The sequence below is a fragment of the Xenopus tropicalis genome, chromosome 8 (genome assembly GCF_000004195.4).
Source record: "Xenopus tropicalis strain Nigerian chromosome 8, UCB_Xtro_10.0, whole genome shotgun sequence".
Taxonomy (NCBI): domain Eukaryota; kingdom Metazoa; phylum Chordata; class Amphibia; order Anura; family Pipidae; genus Xenopus; species Xenopus tropicalis.
Window position 1 is genome coordinate 115570522 of NC_030684.2, and position 19714 is coordinate 115590235.

At 43.9% G+C, this 19714-nt stretch overlaps 1 protein-coding gene across 1 annotated transcript; it reads left to right on the top strand.

Annotated features, from left to right (window-relative positions):
- Window positions 1-14388: 14388 nt before the first annotated feature.
- Window positions 14389-18547, top strand: chac1 (ChaC glutathione-specific gamma-glutamylcyclotransferase 1). Its single transcript, XM_002939546.5, has 3 exons — window positions 14389-14637; window positions 15724-15759; window positions 16158-18547. Exons 1-3 carry the CDS (start codon window positions 14452-14454, stop codon window positions 16572-16574), a joined length of 639 nt encoding a protein of 212 aa, XP_002939592.1. The 5' UTR covers window positions 14389-14451; the 3' UTR covers window positions 16575-18547.
- The last annotated feature ends 1167 nt before the right edge of the window (window positions 18548-19714 follow it).

A 19714-nucleotide genomic window follows, 5' to 3' on the forward strand; every position in this document is an offset into this window, starting at 1 on the left:
AGTCAGAGGGAGGATTCTGATACCTATCTCTCCTGTGGCATATTAATTATAGTGACTGCGTAACAAGCACAAAAAATATACAAAAAGTGGGGAACCACATGCACCGGGGAATGGTTATTAAAGAAGCCATAACCAGAAGCATTGTGGGTATTTTCAATAATGCCATTTTACTTGTGTCCACTACAGGTACAGAAACCTTTAGCTCCAACTAGTGTAAAACTGCAAGTCTCAGTTGGAGCCTGAATTGCTGAAGAATGACTGTGAGTAGCTTGGATTTTACCCAGCCTGCATCAACTTCAACTATGATAATGACAAATTCAAAATAAAGCAAACATGTGGTGGTACCCAAACTATCAGCAATATGGGCGAAATATTTCGCCAGGCATGGATTCGCGGCGAATTTCCACGTTTCAGCATTGGCAGATTGTTTCGCGAAACGGATGAAAAAATTCACTGCGTCCAAAAGTTGTTGCAAAAATAGACGCTGGCGTCAAAAGAATAGTCTCGGGCGACAATTTATTTTTTTTGCCATGCGTCATTTTCGCTGTTTCGCTAATCTTTTGAAACATTTGCAAATTTTTTGAAGCAAAGTGAAGCAAAACGGGACAGATTCGCTCATCACTAGTTCTAATTGCTAAACATTGCAGCACTTTCTTAAAAAAGAGTGTGATCAGTTCTACTTGTAATAGGTTTATCCCATAATCAAGGTGCATGGTGTTAAAGGGGAAATTCAACTTGTTAGTAAAAATAAAAACACAGAAAAGCACTGCCTGACACCAGTTTTAAATGACTATTTTTGTTATTTGTTTTCATTATTTATTCTTGACCCTTTCAGAAAAAATCTTTCAAGTGAAAGGACTACACAGCAAGCCAGCGCAGCCTCTGTCTGAGTAGGGTTGGGTTCGAAGACCTCACACACAGAGTGGCTGAATCAGCCGTGACTGCAGGGACTATGTTGATAATGCAGGAAGCAGCGTATGAGAGCGGACAGGACAGGCATGGGCTTAATTGCAGTGAGTGACCTATAATGTACCTGCAAAGTACCTCCATCCTCTAGACCAGTGCTGTCCAACTGGCGGCCTGCGGGCCGCATGCGGCCCGCGACCCCCCTCTGTGTGGCCCCCCACCTGTCTGGCTGCTTTGATGGCTTTCTCTTGTGTAAGCTTTAAATGGTATCAGTACTGTGATTAACTGGCCCCCTGCATTGCTCACACCTCAGATTCAGGCTGTAATCAGGCTGTATTGTTTAAACATGTAATCCCCTGTGTTGTTCCACCTTTTAATCTCTGCATTGTTCCCCCCTGCAGTGTTCACACCTCAGGCTCAGGCTGTAATCACCCCCATTGTTCCCCTGTTCACACCTCAGGAGCAGTAAAAACCCACAAATAATCCCTGCATACTACAAAAAGAACATATACTGAGGTGGTACTGCAATTAAAAAGTTTTTTAATATATAGTTATTGTGCAGACTGTAGGAGCAGTGCCAGCATTGTGTCACTGTAGGCTGCCTGTGTGTGCCATACACACAGGCAGCATAGGGCAAGCAGAGTATGGCACACACAGGCAGGGTAGGGCAGGCAGAGTATGGCACACACAGGCCAAGTTTGGCACAAACCAGCCAAGAATGGCACACACAGTGAAAGTATGCCACACGCAGGTAGGGTAGGGAAGGCAGAGTATGGCACACACAGGCAGGGTAGGGAAGGCAGAGTATGGCACACACAGGCAGAGTAGGGCAGGCAGAGTATGGCACACACAGGCCAAGTTTGGCACAAACCAGCCAAGAATGGCACACACAGTGAAAGTGTGGCACGCAGGCAGGGTAGGGCAGGCAGAGTATGGCACACACAGGCAGGGTAGGGCAGGCAGAGTATGGCACACACAAAGGCAGGGTAGGGCATGCAGAGTATGGCACACACACAGGCAGGGTAGGGCAGGCAGAGTATGGCAGGTTTTTGCTGTACTACAACCATTAATATGGGTATGGTCATGTGATAACATGGGTGTGGTTTCAAGTGGGTGCGGTTTCAAAAAGGGGAGTGGTCAAAACTGGCTTCCATTATCGGCCCTCAACCACGTAGGTCGGAAAAATTTCGGCCCTCGGTACCACAGAAGTTGGACAGCACTGCTCTAGACGCATGTATTGTCAGGCAAGTAAAGGCTGCGCAGCCAGGGCAAACAGCAGGTCTCTATGAGAGGTCGCCGACCCCTGTCAGGCACAGGCTCACTGGGTATTCATCTAAATATAACAGAGCAACCTCCCGTGATACCATAACTTCCTTGTCACCGCTGTGTTTTTCTACAGACCCTAAGGGTGAAGACACACAGAGCTACTTAGTAACAGCTACTTGTCACAGCTACTAGAAGAGGCTGAGTGCAGTGAATACAAAAGAAGCCCCATAAGGGCTGTGTGGGTAATAGGCTGGATGAAATCAGTCTGGGGGGGGTTTATTAACTGATGCACAATGGGTGATGGAAAATAAGAGGCTGAGTCCAGTGTCTGCAAAAAAAGCCCCATAAGGGCTGTGTGGGTAAGCTACCAGACTACCAGAAGTGGGCTCTGTGGGGGCTTTTTGTTGATTAAAAAAGAATAGGGTGCTGGTAAGGCACTAAAATAAGGAAACTAGTCTGAGGGTTAATTTTGTTGATTAGAAAACAATAGGCCCCTGGGGGAGCACTGAAACAATCAGACTAGTCTGGAAGGTTAACTTTGTTGATTAGTAAACAATAGGCCTCTGGAAAGGCACTAAAGCAATCAGACTAGTCTGGGAGGTTTTTTAACAATAGGCTGTTTAGAAGGGGGGGGGGAAATCTGGGGGAGGGATTTGGTGTATCAAGGGTACGTAAAGTGGTGGCATACAGAAGGGGATCATAACTAACTTGTGTTTTTTCTCCCACCCTCCCTCCCTAAGTTTTTCTAGGTTGATATAAGCATGAAATACTGCCTAGCCGCAGGAGAGAGGCGGCAATGCGGGCCCCATATGGTGGTTGGCAGGCCCTGGAACTGTGTGGGGGCAACCGCTGGGAATCCACCTGGCACGGATTCTGCTCTCTGGCCTGCCCATTTGCAACGGTGCAAATTGTGTTCTCCCTTAAATGGGAATGATTTTTAATAAACATGACCCCCGTTTTTTCCAAAAACTAATTATGTTGTTGAGTGATTATTATGATTATTGTCATATGATAGAAGTTGTTTGTTGGGGTTTTGCTTTAGTGACAGGAGACCAATTACATGCTACAGACCTTAAAACACCAGAAAATACCCTGCCATAGACAATACTAGGAATTGCCTCTGCTAAAACACATGTAGGGAAAATTATCAGTAAATGATCAGCATGTCTACTTTTGTAGCCGTGACAAGTAGCTGCTACTAGTAGCTCTGTGTGTCTTCACCCTAATGGGTGTATTTTGGTTCTCCTCCAACCTATTCTGGTTTCAGCCTAAACACAGGATAAATAAGTCATTTACAAGTAAATGATGGTATTATTCTGTGCTTATTTGCTTCCAAGAATAATCTTTGAGGCTTAGCAGAATTAAAACATGTTACACAATCCTGCCTGTACTGGCTGCTAACTTACACGGGGCAGGACACAATTACAGGCACCTCTGCAGCCATTAGTTAATGAAAGTCACACGTTAAGTTAATATTAACTAATGTAACAGTGCGGCCTGGCCACCTAATGCCCTAAGGTCCCTGAAAGCAGCCTGCAAAATATAAATGAGCATTAAATGTTTTTTTAACTCTATCAGTGTCACAGGCATGTGCATAATATTGCAGTGTGGCCCTTTTGTTATCAATGATTGTGAGTCAGAAGTGAGACTGGACAGACGTAAGCAAACCAACGCCACGGATCATTGTGTACAAGGTTGTTCTGATAGGAGTCAGAGTGAGGCACCAAATCAGAGCAAAGAGAAAACCACACTGGTCTACTGTGCCCATTAAGCTTCTGTCTGCCAAACAGAACCAGATACTCACTGCTCTCGTCCATATGTTTTATAACCATTATATTTATACACAGAGCACATACCAATGTCATGTTCATTTTGAAAACAGAGCTGGTTAAAGCGGAAAAGTGATTTAAGGTGACCATTGGTAACAGGAAAGATCACTCTTACCCTCCACTAATATTCAGGGCTGAATCATCAGATATGGAGGTAGAAACAATAGGAATTCTACCCTATCTGACGATTCAGCCCTAAACACTTGCCTTGGCCTGGGTGCCTACAACGGCGCCCAGTCCAAATTCTCTGTCCCACCAAATCAACAAGAAGACCGATATCCAAGGTATATGCGATATAGCAAACCTTGTCAATCCACCATACACGCACCGAATATTGTAGGAAACCTTGTTTTGTATGATAATATCGGTGCTTGTATGGCCAGCTTTAGGCAGATCTAAAAGCATCGTAACCATAACTTATACCACTAGGCATCTGTAAATTCAGGCCACAATCAAGCTCAATGGCTACTAGACATCTTTTGGCTGTAAGATGTGAAATATGGGACCTAGCAGGTCTACTTATCCTTAGTTGTATTAAATACTGCATAGATAAACAAACTTCTGCAGGTAGACTCTTTAGTACCTAACCTGTAGATATATAAGTCCTAAATATGTTTCTCCCATCACTGAATGCAGGTACTCAGGCCCCATAATTGGCTTCAGGGCCAAAACTAGACAGCAGGGTGTCAGTGGGAGTGAGTTAGTGCACGTGCCTCTTGAAGGGGAGCAAGAGGGGGATTGAGTGGCTGGGGGTTCTGTCCAACCAGTACTCCTTGGGCACTAATACTGCTGGCCCAGCTCTGGCTCTCTTAAACTTTTTGTTAGAGGACCAAGTATTTACCATGTGTGTATATGGGTGTACAGTATACTGCTTTTTAATAACTATTTTCTATTGTAGAAGGATATTTCCATGTAATCAGGCAGACATCATGACCCACCCCAAACAATATGGAGACCTAATTTTGGGTCATAACCCACTGATTAAAAGTCCCTGTATTAATCTGTAATGGTCTCTAGAGTGGTGGGTGTCGGACTGCTTTAGATCTAGAATCCGCCAATAATTGTTCAGGACCCTCCCTTTGCTATTAACAAGGTTAGAAATCTAGAAAATCATTAGTCAGTTAATCATTCTGCCATAGTTTCATAGTTCAACCAAGTCTCTAGAAGAGCGTTCAGGTGTATCTAGAAGAGCGTTCAGGTGTATCTAGAAGAGCATTCTCCCCGAATCTCACTCTAACTGTCCCCTTGAGTTCCTACTGACAATTCTACAATTTTAAATAAAGTTACACACTCTTAAATCAGCAGAGAACTGCCGTCTATGATTATTATATCTCTCACAATATTTTATCTCACAAATTAGGGGAACACAAACCTAAAAGAATCGGGGTCTGCAGAATAGCAAATCAGGTTTTATGGTTCTGCAGCCACAGAAGTAACTCTTTTAAAGAGAAAAGCTGTAATTAAGTGATACCCTGTCACTCTGCATCCCTGGATTAAAATGTTCACTGCTGGAGGCTCCAATAACAGGGGGATCTTTTGAGATCTATTGTTGATTTATATGTTGTTCTGCCCCAGGAAAATGTATGAAACATTAATATGGTTACTAAAAATGCAGAGGCCATTATCATATAGAATCAGAAGATATAGTATTACAGAGTATGTTATAAAAATGGCTTGCATTTTGCAATATTTTCGAGATGGAAGACATGTCCAGCCCCAGCACTGTATGCAGCTCAGATCTACAGTCTATAGCCTGGGAGCACACTGTTAACGATCTGGATCTGCTTGTATTGACTAGAGGCTCCACTGGAAGTGTCCTTGTTTTGTCCTGAAGTGTCTCTAGGGGTTTTACCAGTGCAAAGTGTATCAACCTGAGAAGCTTGCCAGCAGCTGTTGGGCCCAGTCCCAGTGGAACAGATTCCCCGCAAATGTATGAGGCATTCAGATGTGGCTTTCCATTAAGCATGTGGAGCAAGTTTTAGGCCTGACCAGAATAAGGGTCTCCCTGGCCAGGAGTTGTGTATGTTAATAATCTTATTTGCTGCAGAAAACTTGTCTTTTTTTTCTTAGTGTTAAGTCGTGTTTTTACCAATCATTTTTAGACACTTTGGATTTAAGCCCCCATTTGTGGTCCAACATTTGATCAGGGCCACCATAAATGTTACTGCTACGTGAAAACATTGTTTTATCATTCATCCAGTTATGCCTTCAAGGTTATAGGGGTAATTTACAAAGCACTACACAGAGTTTGCTGTAGTTGTTGCATAATTCAGTACTTGCATCTTAAGATCCTTTTACACCTCCAGCCAATGACCCTTCGGTATATTCTGATGGATCCCACACAGTGCACCTATTGAAACAGGGGAACCCAGGTACTACTAGCACTAGCTACATACTATACACACTGCACCTTTATGTTCACCTCAGAGCTTTGTTCACTTCAAATATTGGCCTTCAAGTTGGACTTATAGAAATATCTGGGAAAGCAAATGAGCACATTAAGCCCATAGATCTTACAACATGGCCCTTCATACTTGCATGCAACCTACATTGCAGTGTATAAATATATACATATGAATCTCCTTGTGGGGTCCCAGAGCAGTGGGTGGGGGATTGGGCCTGAGGGGGGGCAATTTGAGACCAGTGCTTATTTACTGTGCTAGATGCTCCTGTAACTATAGATGGATAACAGGTGGTTGAACACTTGCTGGGGGCCAGAAAGAGGAGCTTCAACCCAAGACATAAATCAGTATATTTTAAAGTAGGGCGACAACTTGTACATTATTCCATAATTTATTGCTGTAGCATTTTGTATCATAATAGCAATATTCTCTGTACAGAGGGTCGCCAAGACAGCAAACACAAAGGATTTACAAGAGGATTTGTCTTTCCAGTTAAACCAGTAATTTTTCATCTCACTTACACTGTTATGTGACCTCCAGCACATCATCACATCATCGAGAGTTTCCCGTAGCAACCTCACACAGGCCCCACAAATGTCCCTGTACTAATCATGGCTAAGAGCAGCCTATTACCATCCTACAGTTACCTTGAAAATAAATCTCAGTAGAAGGTGTAATTTAGGAAGATACATATGCCCCTTTGTCCATCAGTTGAAAGGAATCTTTGCCCAAGCATGAGCCCAGTAGTGTCGCATCCCCAAAGGAAATCACATACGGCGTGTTTCTGTCTATGTGAGATTACCCAACCCACACAATGTAAAACCATAAAGACTGTCTAATGTGGGTTCTCTTAATTAAATGAAAAACAAAGCCACCCTCCAAATTCATATAAAGGGTTTATAATGCTGCTGGATAAGCGGTGGTTATAGAAAGTAGTTGTAATGCCAGTAGAAAGATGTCTCTGTAACTGGAGTCCATGTGAATGAGTAACACCATTAAGCAGTTCCTATTGCTCTTTAATAAGAACACGCAGTTTTTCCGACACATGTTGGGCTCACGAGAAGGGACACAATAAAACACATGCACACAGACACACAAAGGGATCCGCTGCTTCATGTGCTAAATATGTGATGTGATATAACAACTTCTGTAATGCTACAATTGCTGCTTCCTTAAAGCAACCCCCCGTTGGTCAGATGTGAAAGGGTACACTGCCCTTGCACAGTCCTTCAGGTCCTTGGGTGCTGGGGCCCATCCTAACAGTTCAGCCCCCAGTCCCGGATTCTTAATGAAAAGTCCCTCATTTCCCTTTGATCTCCTGCACTGAATGCCAAAAAAGATACAAAGTTTCTCAAACTTAATTGGATAAGGAGGCCTTTGGCAGAGAGGCTAAAATAATCAACACCTGTCCCTCTGCGGCTGGGACCCACTCCCGTATCAGCTTGCAGTTCTGTTGGAATCACTCCTTTAGTATCATAAGAATATGAGGTACAAGCAAACCATTATAGGATCAGTGATACTCTTCAGTGCAGTTGGTCAGTTTAAAAAACCTGGGACATATTTAAATCCCAAAAGGCCAAAAGCAAACACAATGGAGCTGCTGATCTACTGCGACCTTGCTGGAAAGCTCTTTATTGAGGATCTTTCATCTGCTGCCTGTCAAAATGTTCCCTGGATGCAACCCCCAGCATCCCCAGAGAGACAGCGAGTTTTGTATGTAAACTCCACACAGTTCCAAGGGTCCCTTTTTACAAAGACAGTTTACATAGAAGATTTCTTATTGGATTCTTTTATGGATTTGCTCTATTCTGCAGCTCTGTTTTGGCAATGCAACTTCTGATACTCTGATACCCTTATTTTTTAATTCTAGATTTATGTTAAGCAGCTTTCCAATTTGTACTTTCAGCACCGATCTGGTTGCTAGGGTCCACTTTACCCTAGCAAACAGGCAGCCATTTCAGTGAGAGACAGAAAGATGAATAGGAGGCAGCCCAAATAGAAAGATGAGGAAAGTTGTAAAATTGTAGTCTTACAGAGCAACATTTTGTTTGGCTGCCAGGGTCAGTGGCCCCATTTGAAAGCTGAAAGCTGAAAGCTGGGAAAAGACAGAAGTAAATGGCAAATCAAGCTGCTTAGAACAATGTACTAAAACTGACTGTTAAACTCCCCCATGCACGCCCTTGTACTATCGAGAGCAAATGGAAGCGTTAAGTGTAGTCCTGAGATAACCTTTTGAGATTCCCAAAGATGCGGCTGTATAGAAACACATGTAGATGTTTATTTAAACAGCATACAAATATTTACTTTTCTATATATACCCCTGGCAGTGATCACATGTAGAAGAGGATAACCTTTACAGATGGCCTTGCACATGCTATTTACCAACTGCTGCTATGAGGGTTGGTGCTATGCAATTCCAGGTTGCTTAAGCCTGATGATGCACAGTATTTGAACCCTATGCCAGTCATGGTATTACTGTTTATGGCGCATCATAATTGCAGTAGGGCTCATTTGGAGCTGCAAGTGCAAAGCACTATTTTGGATGCACATTGACACTACTGAGAAAGGTACTTACACCTGCTTACATCAGGGAACAGGGTTGGACTGGGCTGGCAGGGCACCAGGAAAAAGTCCTGTGGCCCCTGCCAACCCAGGCCTGCTCCCCTTACCGGTAACTCTGGGAGGGGGTTTGACTTCAGGTTGAGAATCTTGTGACTCAGGTGGGGGGGGGGGCACAAAACCCCAGTCCAACACTGCCACGGAACCCTGAAATTACTGTAGCAAAAGAGAAATTACAGGACACACTAACCGGTTAAAGGCTCTCTCTATAATTGCACCTATAGTCACACCCAGTGACTGCATCTTTATACAGGAACAGAAAAAAAATCTCAATGTAGCACAGGAAAGTTAAAAATTTAATTTTCTAATTACACTAGTACCTTTTAATAAATGGGATTTTTTCATGCAAGAACTGTGGTCAAATTTGTACAACCTCAACTCTGGCTCTAACAAATGACCCCTATAGTGATTTGCCTCTGACAATTGCACTTTGCACAATGCGATAGGTATGTAAATGAGCCCTCAAGTGTAGCATGTAACATGTGTGTGTGGCACTTGGTATCTGCACCATCTCAGACTTCCCCACAAACAGAGAAGTGATGGAATGTTTGTGTGTAGAGACTGCCAATAGCGAGCTCTGTGTTGGAGAGCTTTTAGTTATATACACATATAAACAAATGGGGGTTCTCTGGGTGTTTGAGTCAATGGGGTTGATGTGTGTAAGTGCAAACCACTAGGCATCGAAATGCACAAAAATCTGCATGTTTTTATCCAAAATGCAATGTTTTCTCAGAGTTGCCACGTTTCCTGGAAATAGACTTTCCTTATTAATAAATGTGGCATCAAGCATCATTTTTTACCAGCAACCCTATTGTAACCCCGACTTGGCTGTAAAACAGTCAAACCCAAGCTAGAATAGGTTAGAGCATGGGGTACATGTGACTCTTAAACAGGATGGGCCTTCACTATATGGAAGTAGCCTGGGGTGTAGTGAAACTACAACTCACTGTAGCTGTGTGCAGAGTAAAATACTGTAAGTCTATGAAGATTCTCATTCATCCAGGTCATGATATACAGTATCTAGAAGAATTAAGTCTAAAACAACTGGACTTTTCTGAGAAAAAAAAAACTCAGAAAAGTCCAGTTGTTTTAGACTTAATTCTTCTAGGTACTGTAGAGTAAAATAAGAATAATGGATACCAGAAGGTTCTTGCAGTTGAACAAATAATAACTGGGACAATCAATGTGCAGGGTAAAGTAATATACTCACAAAGCAGATACAGATGTAATAATGAAAGTACTCTCTGAGGACAACAAGAGAGGATGCACACCGGTTTATCCCACCTCTTTTGGGAGACTAGGCAGGGTAAATGCATCTGGTCAGCTAGACACCCCTATGGAAGCAGTCTAGATGAATACCTCGTCCTCAGGTTGAGTACCTTCAGCTTTAATGGTCCTACAGCCGACTTCAGATCAGGGATTAGATACTGCCTGTCTCCTATGACTTAACCGTGGCCCTATGCTAAGGCAACAGTGCCTGTATGAAAGGGTACTTCCAGCTACTTTCCTTGGTGGAGCCAAAGCTGACATCAGTAGTAGGAAAACTTTTGGAAGGGGTAATAAGGGATAGGGTACTTGAATACATTGCAGTTCACAATACTATTAGTTTGTGCCAGCATGGTTTTATGCGTAACAGATCTTGCCAGACTAATTTAGTTGCCTTTTATGAGGAGGTGAGTAGGAACCTTGATGCTGGAATGGCAGTTGATGTCATCTACTTGGACTTTGCTAAAGCGTTTGATACAGTACCTCACAGAAGGTTAATGATCAAATTAAGGAATATTGGCCTAGAACATAATATTTGTAATTGGATAGAGAACTGGCTGAAGGATAGAGTACAAAGAGTGGTGGTAAATGGAACATTTTCTAATTGGACAAGTGTGGTTAGTGGAGTACCGCAGGGGTCAGTCCTTGGGCCTTTGCTTTTTAACTTGTTTATTAATGACCTGGAGGTGGGCATAGACAGTATTGTTTCTATTTTTGCTGATGACACTAAATTGTGCAAAACTATAAGTTCCATGCAGGGTGCTGCCGCTTTGCAGAGCGATTTGACAAAATTAGATAACTGGGCAGCAAACTGGAAAATGAGGTTCAATGTTGATAAGTGCAAAGTTATGCACTTTGGTAGGAATAATATAAACGCAAACTATCTACTGAATGGTAGTGTGTTGGGGGTATCCTTAATGGAGAAGGATCTAGGGGTTTTTGTTGATAACAAGTTGTCTAATTCCAGGCAGTGTCATTCTGTGGCTACTAAAGCAAATAAAGTGCTGTCTTGTATAAAAAAGGGCATTGACTCAAGGAGAACATAATTTTGCCCCTTTATAGGTCCCTGGTAAGGCCTCACCTTGAGTATGCAGTGCAGTTTTGGGCTCCAGTCCTTAAGAAGGATATTAATGAGCTGGAGAGAGTGCAGAGACTGCAACTAAACTGGTTAAGGGGATGGAAGATTTAAACTATGAGGTTAGACTGTCGAGGTTGGGGTTGTTTTCTCTGGAAAAGAGGCGCTTGCGAGGGGACATGATTACTCTGTACAAGTACATTAGAGGGGATTATAGGCAGTTGGGGGATGTTCTTTTTTCCCATAAAAACAATCAACGCACCAGAGGTCACCCCTTTAGATTAGAGGAAAGGAGTTTCCATTTGAAGCAGCGTAGGTGGTTTTTCACGGTGAGGGCAGTGAGGTTGGGGAATGCCCTTCCTAGAGATGTGGTAATGGCAGATTCTGTTAATGCCTTTAAGAGGGGCCTGGATGAGTTCTTGATCAATCAGAATATCCAAGGCTATTGTGATACTAATATCTACAGTTAGTACTAGTGGTTGTATTTATAGTTTATGTATGTGAGTGTATAGATTGGTAGGTGTGGGTTAGATGTGCTGGATTTACTTGGATGGGTTGAACTTGATGGACACAGGTCTTTTTTCAACCCTATGTAACTATGTAACTATGTAACTATATATGCTTCCTTCCCTCTCTATCTCACTTTCCTAGAAATAGCTTCACATGAGTAACTATATAACTAGTCCTCGTTCATGGGGTCCCTGTCCCCAACTTCACTAGAGTAGTTGGTGACTCTAGGGTAAAGTATGGCATTGCTGGGGCCCTGTTGATCCCAGGCTCAATGGACCTTCCACCTGAGACACAGAGGCAGCCAAAGAGGAAGACCCACCCCTTTGCTAAACACTATATTGGAGTGCAAAGGGTGGAGTCAACCTGTAAACCAATAAGGCATAACTCTAAACTTATACATGGGTTTAAAGACATAGGGGCATGTTAACCTTATGGGTCCCTACACTGTTTTCTCCAGAATTCTAGTGTAATTCCATTAACTATTCTAGTGTAAAACTATCTGCAAATGGACTCTTTGTATTTAAAATCCCAGGGTCTATCTTGAATCTGAGTCCAGACCTGGTTCTGTGTGTAGACTTAATGCACAGATAGAGCCCTGTAAGTGATACCTCATCAGGGCAAGTGTTACTCAGGGTTCTTTGTATGAGTTAGAGTTGCCACCTTTATTGGGTTATAAACCTAGACAAAAGGGGGAGTGTGATGATGTCAGCAAACTGTCAACTTAATCACGTGATGACGTTTCTGGCAACATGATGTTGGGGCAGGGTTATTGCATCCGCTGGACCAAATTCAGGGGGTTTTCTAAATATTGAAAACCATTCAGAAGATTTTGACCTGAATAGCCCCTTGAAAAACTGGGTGCTCCTTATCGGAGTTACCCTTACCTCACACTCTGAGTGCAACTCTGAATCACAAGCTACAGTGGCTTGCAAAAGTATTCGGCCCCCTTGAACTTTTCCACATTTTGTCACATTACAGCCACAAACATGAATCAATTTTATTGGAATTCCACGTGAAAGACAAATAAATTAGAATGGCCCAGTCAAAGTCCAGATCTAAATCCAATGGAGAATCTGTGGCAAGATCTGAAAACTGCTGTTCACAAACGCTGTCCATCTAATCTGACTGAGCTGGAGCTGTTTTGCAAAGAAGAATGGGCAAGGATTTCAGTCTGTAGATGTGCAAAGCTGGTAGAGACATACCCTAAAAGCCTGGCAGCTGTAATTGCAGCAAAAGGTGGTTCTACAAAGTATTGACTCAGGGGGCTGAATAATTACGCACACCCCACTTTGCAGTTATTTATTTGTAAAAAATGTTTGGAATCATGTATGATTTTCGTTCCACTTCTCACGTGTACACCACTTTGTATTGGTCTTTCACGTGGAATTCCAATAAAATTGATTCATGTTTGTGGCTGTAATGTGACAAAATGTGGAAAAGTTCAAGGGGGCCGAATACTTTTGCAAGCCACTGTATATCATTGCATTAGCTCTGGGTGCAATTTATAAAGGAAGTTATAAACGAAGCCTTGCATTTTAATTTCAGATTCTGTGGGAAAATATCCTTTTGTGGAGGACGAGAAGCTGTAGGTGTTCCACTGAGCGGCAGAATTCTGTCAGAAGTGTTATGTTCCGTAACACAGAAACACAGCTTGGGGCCACAGGTTGGATTTTTTAGTCTTATTGTAACGCCCCAGAATCATATTGCACCTACAGGGGGGACGTCCTGAAAAGGAATAAAATCTAATTAAATGGGCAAAGTGCAGAATAATCCTTTGCTTTTACCTCAGCACAGGAGTAGTACTACTCACTTATCCCTATTTCTCACTAAATACAGCCCTCCCTTTTCTGATAAAAACCCGCCCTTCTGTATTTTTATCTTTCTGCGCTATTAATAACATTGGCACCAAGCAACAGGTAAAACCCCAGCCAGGTGCCAGCCCTATTTATATAGAAGAGATGCCCCAACACCCGGGCTGCCCCACCCACACCCCAGGGAGCCCAGAACAGTTGAGGTAAAAGTTGGGGTAACCGTATCAACCTACAACCCATTAAAGTCCCCACAGCCTCTGCCTGTCATTAAACGCTGTCAGCAATCATTGAAAAATAAGCTCCATATTTCAAAACACCTACAGGTAATATAGTAAACGGCGTTATCAAACGTTTATGTTGCTATTATTTCCCCCGTGTGGACCCCGCTGCCCCCAGTTGTTAGAAGGCGCACTGGCTCAGCTGCAGCCGCACAAACACTCAGTGCCTGTGAGAGGCCCCGCCCAGCCAGCCTGATGCAATCCCCGCTCTGCTTGCTCCAGCCTCACTAGGTAAGCGGCTCTGCTAGTTGCATCATTCCAGCACTCAGAACAAGGAGGCGTAGATTTCGCGGTGATGAACAGCAACGCCAACCAATCAAAATCCAACATTTCATGGAAACGGCGAAAGCGGCGGCGCTGTGATTGGTGACGGAGTTGCCGGGGGCTCGCCTAGAGAGGCGTGGCAGCGGAGGACAGTGTGTTTATAAAGCCGGCAATGCTTGCATCAGTACCAGTTCCTAATCTTCCTGCCCTGGCTGGTGACCCACAATGCCAAACAACCCCAGCACTGTCATGGATCTACTTACCTCCCAACAGTCCCTCTGGATCTTCGGATATGGTTCTCTGGTATGGAAGCCGAACTTCGAATTTACCTCCAGCAAAGTGGGCTTCGTCCCAGGCTACAGCCGCAAGTTCTGGCAAGGGGACACCTTCCACAGAGGCAGCCCACAAATGGTGAGCATCCCTCCCACTATGTATAACGTTACCAGTGCCATGCAGTGGGGGCATCTTGTCTGAGGGTGCCAGGGAGTGGGGCAGCTGTGCTAGGGTGCCAGGGAGTGGGGGCACCTTGTCTGAGGGTGCCAGGGAGTGGGGCAGCTGTGCTAGGGTGCCAGGGAGTGGGGGCACCTTGTCTGAGGGTGCCAGGGGGTGGGGCAGCTGTGCCAGGGTGCCAGGGAGTGGGGCAGCTGTGCCAGGGTGCCAGGGAGTGGGGCAGCTGTGCCAGGGTGCCAGGGAGTGGGGCAGCTGTGCTAGGGTGCCAGGGAGTGGGGCAGCTGTGCTAGGGTGCCAGGGAGTGGGGGCATCTTGTCTGAGGGTGCCAGGGAGTGGGGGCATCTTGTCTGAGGGTGCCATGGAGTGGGGGCATCTTTTCTGAGGGTGCCAGGGAGTGGGGGCATCTTTTCTGAGGGTGCCAGGGAGTGGGGGCATCTTGTCTGAGGGTGCCATGCAGTGGGGGCATCTTGTCTGAGGGTGCCAGGGAGTGGGGGCATCTTGTCTGAGGGTGCCAGGGAGTGGGGCAGCTGTGCTAGGGTGCCAGGGAGTGGAGGCATCTTTTCTGAGGGTGCCATGGAATGGGCAGCTGTGCTAGGGTGCCAGGGAGTGGGGGCATCTTGTCTGAGGGTGCCAGGGAGTGGGGCAGCTGTGCTAGGGTGCCAGGGAGTGTGCCAGGGTGTGGGGCAGATGTGCCAGGGTGCCAGGGAGTGGGGCAGATGTGCCAGGGTGCCAGGGACAACTAAGTATTTAATGCCAGGTAGAGGGGCAACTAAGGGTTTAATGCCATCTATGCCAGAAGGGCAGGGAAACAGAACAGAGCAGTGACCATTACTGACATATTCCATTACCTCATATAGAAAACCCACAATTGGAAAGACCTGTCTGTGCAAAGAGGGGTTATGGGGTCCAGCACTGCGGGGCCCCTGCAGACCAGTAGTTTGGAACATTATACAGGATACAGTGACTTTAGTGATGGTTTAGAGTATTTAAGTGAATCAATTGCATAATCGCTGATCTCTCAACTGGTTTCCTCTTGTTCTCTCGCAGCCTGGCCGCGTCGTGACCTTGCAAGAAGATTATTCGGTGAGTATATCAGTACATCCAGTATATGCACAGCACTCACTAACCTTACACAATCTTCTATGGGCACTATACATTCCTTGTATTTTAAAATAAAATGTATCTCCATCCAAATCCCTAGATTTAGGGAGACTTTAAGGTTAGGTTGCATCTGGCACAAATTCCTTGTGGTTCATCTCCCCTTATAGGAATTTACAGCATATATTGCATAGGATGTATTTTACTCCCCATGGCTGCAAACTGTGATAATTGTAGCCCTGTGCCATAGGCATTGGTAAAGTGGCCTTTTTCATAGAAAACTTACCCCATTAAAAGGACACACACAACATTACACTTACTGGCATTGCATTGTTTGGCAAAGGTTGGGATATTGTAATGACCGGCTTTCTGTCTGATTGCAGGAGTGCACGTGGGGCATAGCCTATGAGGTGCGTGGCAAGCAGATTGAGTTGTCCCTTGAGCACCTGGATGTACGAGAGTCTGTGCTTGGAGGCTACATCACTAAACTGGTCAAGTTCTACCCCCAGGACGAGGGAGAGGAAGGAGCAGTGCTGGCGCTGGTTTATATAGCCACACCTCAAAACCCCCGTTACCTGGGTCCAGCCTCTGAAGAGGAGATTGCAGCCCAAATTGTAGCATGCAGCGGGTGTGCCGGACACAACATTGAGTATCTCCTGCGCTTGGCAGAGTTCATGCACAACTGCTGCCCTAATGCGGAGGACAAACATCTGTTCTCTATAGAAGAGGCACTCGTAGCCTGTCTGTCCTCTGCTAAAATGCAAATCCTGGACAAAAGAGTTCTTCTGAGGTCTTCATGACTACATAGACACCTCAAAACCTTTTGTTTCCTCTTGTACCTATAAAGGACCTGTTTGTGATCCACATTAGACAATCACTGACTTTCCAGGATAATAATCACTACTCCGGAATCTCGGATACTCATCCGACACTCTATTCAAGTCACAATGTTTACAAATATTTCTCCTCATAATTAAGAGGGGAGGGGGTTGGGTGTCTATCAAGAGGTTTTCCCATCATGTTCTTGTCTAAGTGTCCTTCAGCTCCACTCGGTACCAAGTGATGTCCAATGAAAGAATACTGCCTGGGAGAAGGGTATTTGGTGGGGGGGGGAGCTGTTTCTGTCTGTCTTTATCTTTGTGACTCTTTAGTATTTGTGTTGTTTGGTCCAGCTGAGCAGGCCTTTGCTGGAAGTCCTGTATATACTAAATCTACCTCTGTTATTTAAGGGGTGAAAGCAAATAAGTAGCAACTAAAGGTGGAAGTCTTGTATATACTAAATCTACCTCTGTTATTTAAGGGGTGAAAGCAAATAAGTAGCATATAGTAAATATAGAGGTCGTAATCTGAATGTCCCATGCTGCATGCCAAACGTTTTTTTCGCCATAATAGTGTATTATCAGTTTCAACATTTTGCTCTAGTTGTAGTAACCCTTATGTGGGTAGCATATACTGGTCTCATTGGTTTCCATAGGTTACAAGTTCTGGGGCAAACTGTGCTTGGTATTATATTACCTTTGTGGTAGTGGTATGACGTCTCCATAAACTGGATTGAGCAGCATGTGAGCTTCAGCATTTCAGCAGTGAGACCCTGCGCATCATTAGTTTCAATCTGATTGGTTCTTAAGCCGCAGGATGTCAGCGGAGCCTCTCAGTGAAATGCAGGTACTGGAACCTGTCTGACTCCGGCTTAGCTAAATGTACTGCTAATGGGTACTGATTATATACTCCACCCGTGAGTTCACATCCGCCCCATGTCACTCACATTCTGTTATTATTGTGAGCTCTAACAGTGGTGTGGATGACATGTATCTGAGCTGCTGTGTGGGTAGGAACAATATTAATTGATTTAAAGGGGAAAATCACCTTTGTAGTAACACTTATAGTTGTGCATCTATACATCTGGTCTTCATTCCCCCTCCAAAGTCAAAATGAAAATGCCCTCTGGTATCTAGAGTGTGTGACCCCTGCAACCAAATGCTAGACTGATGGAGAGGATAGATTGATTTTTTTATTGGCGCTATTATTTATTACTTATATTTTTATTCAGGAACTCCGCTATTTACCCTTCATTCAGTCAAGTGCCTGGTTGCTTGGGCAGGGAGCTATAGCTAAAACAAATGCTTACCAGAAAATGTAAATGTCAGCAAATTATACTTAAAGTGAATCTAAAGGTGAAATCCTCTTTTTATCAATGTGTTTATATGTCCTTTGGCAGATGGATAATACTGTTATTGCCCCCCCCCCCTGGTGTCACATGATAGGTGCCAGTAGCTCTAATATGTAGATCCTGGTTAATATAAGGACAGTAAGGGATATTTGTGCTGCTAAGATTCCTTTCTGTCATTTTGGCAGAGACGGGTCTAATAAACTGATTAGTGAAATGGGCAACGTGCAATAGTGAGTAGTGGAGCAATGAACATGCTTGTATTTTATTATAATTGTATTTGGTTGCAGTGGAAAAAAATGCCAATTTGTTATAGTTTCTGGTTGCCATTTCACAGTATACAAACAAACCCCCCCCCCCCCCCCAAAATAAAACACTATTATTTATTTTACATTCCTTTGAAGAGCAACCTTCTCTGCCTGAACTATACAAATGCCTTATACACTGTAAGCCAAATAAATGTATTAAACAACTGTTTTTAAGTTTGCTAAATTGTTCTAGTTAAAAATCATGGAAATCTGCTCCCTACTGCTTATGAGTACTGTATATTCTGTACACTGTATTTTTTTTTATACAAACCCAGCAATAAACTGATTTATATATAAAACAAAAAGGTCCTTTTCATTATTTCAAATGCCTATTTGTAACACTGACACTTATTATTCTTTATATAGCGCTGACATATTCCACAGTACTTTACAGAGATTAGACATCCTTCACATCAGTCCCTACCCCAGTGGAGCTTACAATCTAAGGCCCCTATCCCATTCACACTATAGTCAGTTTGGAGCCAATTAACCTGCCTGAATGTTTTTGGAGAATCTCTGCAGATAGAGACTTGTCTGGAATTAAACCTAGGACCCCAATGCTAAAAGCAGCCCCAACCATGGCCTCACTCTCCTACCCACAGTGAAAACAAGACTGAGTTAGTAATGAACGCTGAAGGGACATAGATGCCCTACTTAGGCCTGGATCTATGGGAAGGCCACAAAAGCCTGGGCCTATTTTAGGGGTGGCATGCTATTCAGCTGCAGCTGCAGGTATTCCCGGAGCACTTGGGACTGGGTGCAGAAGAGATTTGACAGTTCTTTAATTCTTGCACACACCAAGCCCCCAGTGCTCCAGGAACTAATGAGTGTGGGCCTGCATTTGAGAACCAATCAGAGGAAGAATAGAGAGACACATATACTGTGACTTCTCTAAACTTCCTTTAGACTCCATACTTTACATTATATATGTATACAAAAAATATATACATCACTCTCTAAGTGAAGAAGTGCAAATCCTTTGCTGCCAGTAGAAGAGGCTTAGAGACCAGTTAGAGTACCGTTAGTGACTGTCGGGTCTATCATGGGCACTAACCAAACACACCCTGTCGCTGTGTTGGTGGCACTGAGGCTTAAAGCCGTTAAAGACAATTGATAAGAACTGCTAAATTGGGCTTGTCAACCTCAAATGACAGCTGAGACAAAATGAGAAGGTCTATGAGAAGTCTATGGTAGGGCTCCCATATGTGCCAGTATTCCCAGGATAACCCCAGTATGTTATACTGACAATCTGAAGGCACCTCATACAGATCATTAAAAGGTTCTGATTGTTATTCAGTATCAGCATGCAAAGGGGAGTAAGGTAATGGTTTTCATGGTCTGGACCAACAAACTGACCTGTATTTAGCACAAGTAGGGAGGGGTAAAACACATTCTAAACTGGGCATCATTAATATTCATATGGCAGCACATGGGCCACACCTTTATGGAAACATCATTCTTATTC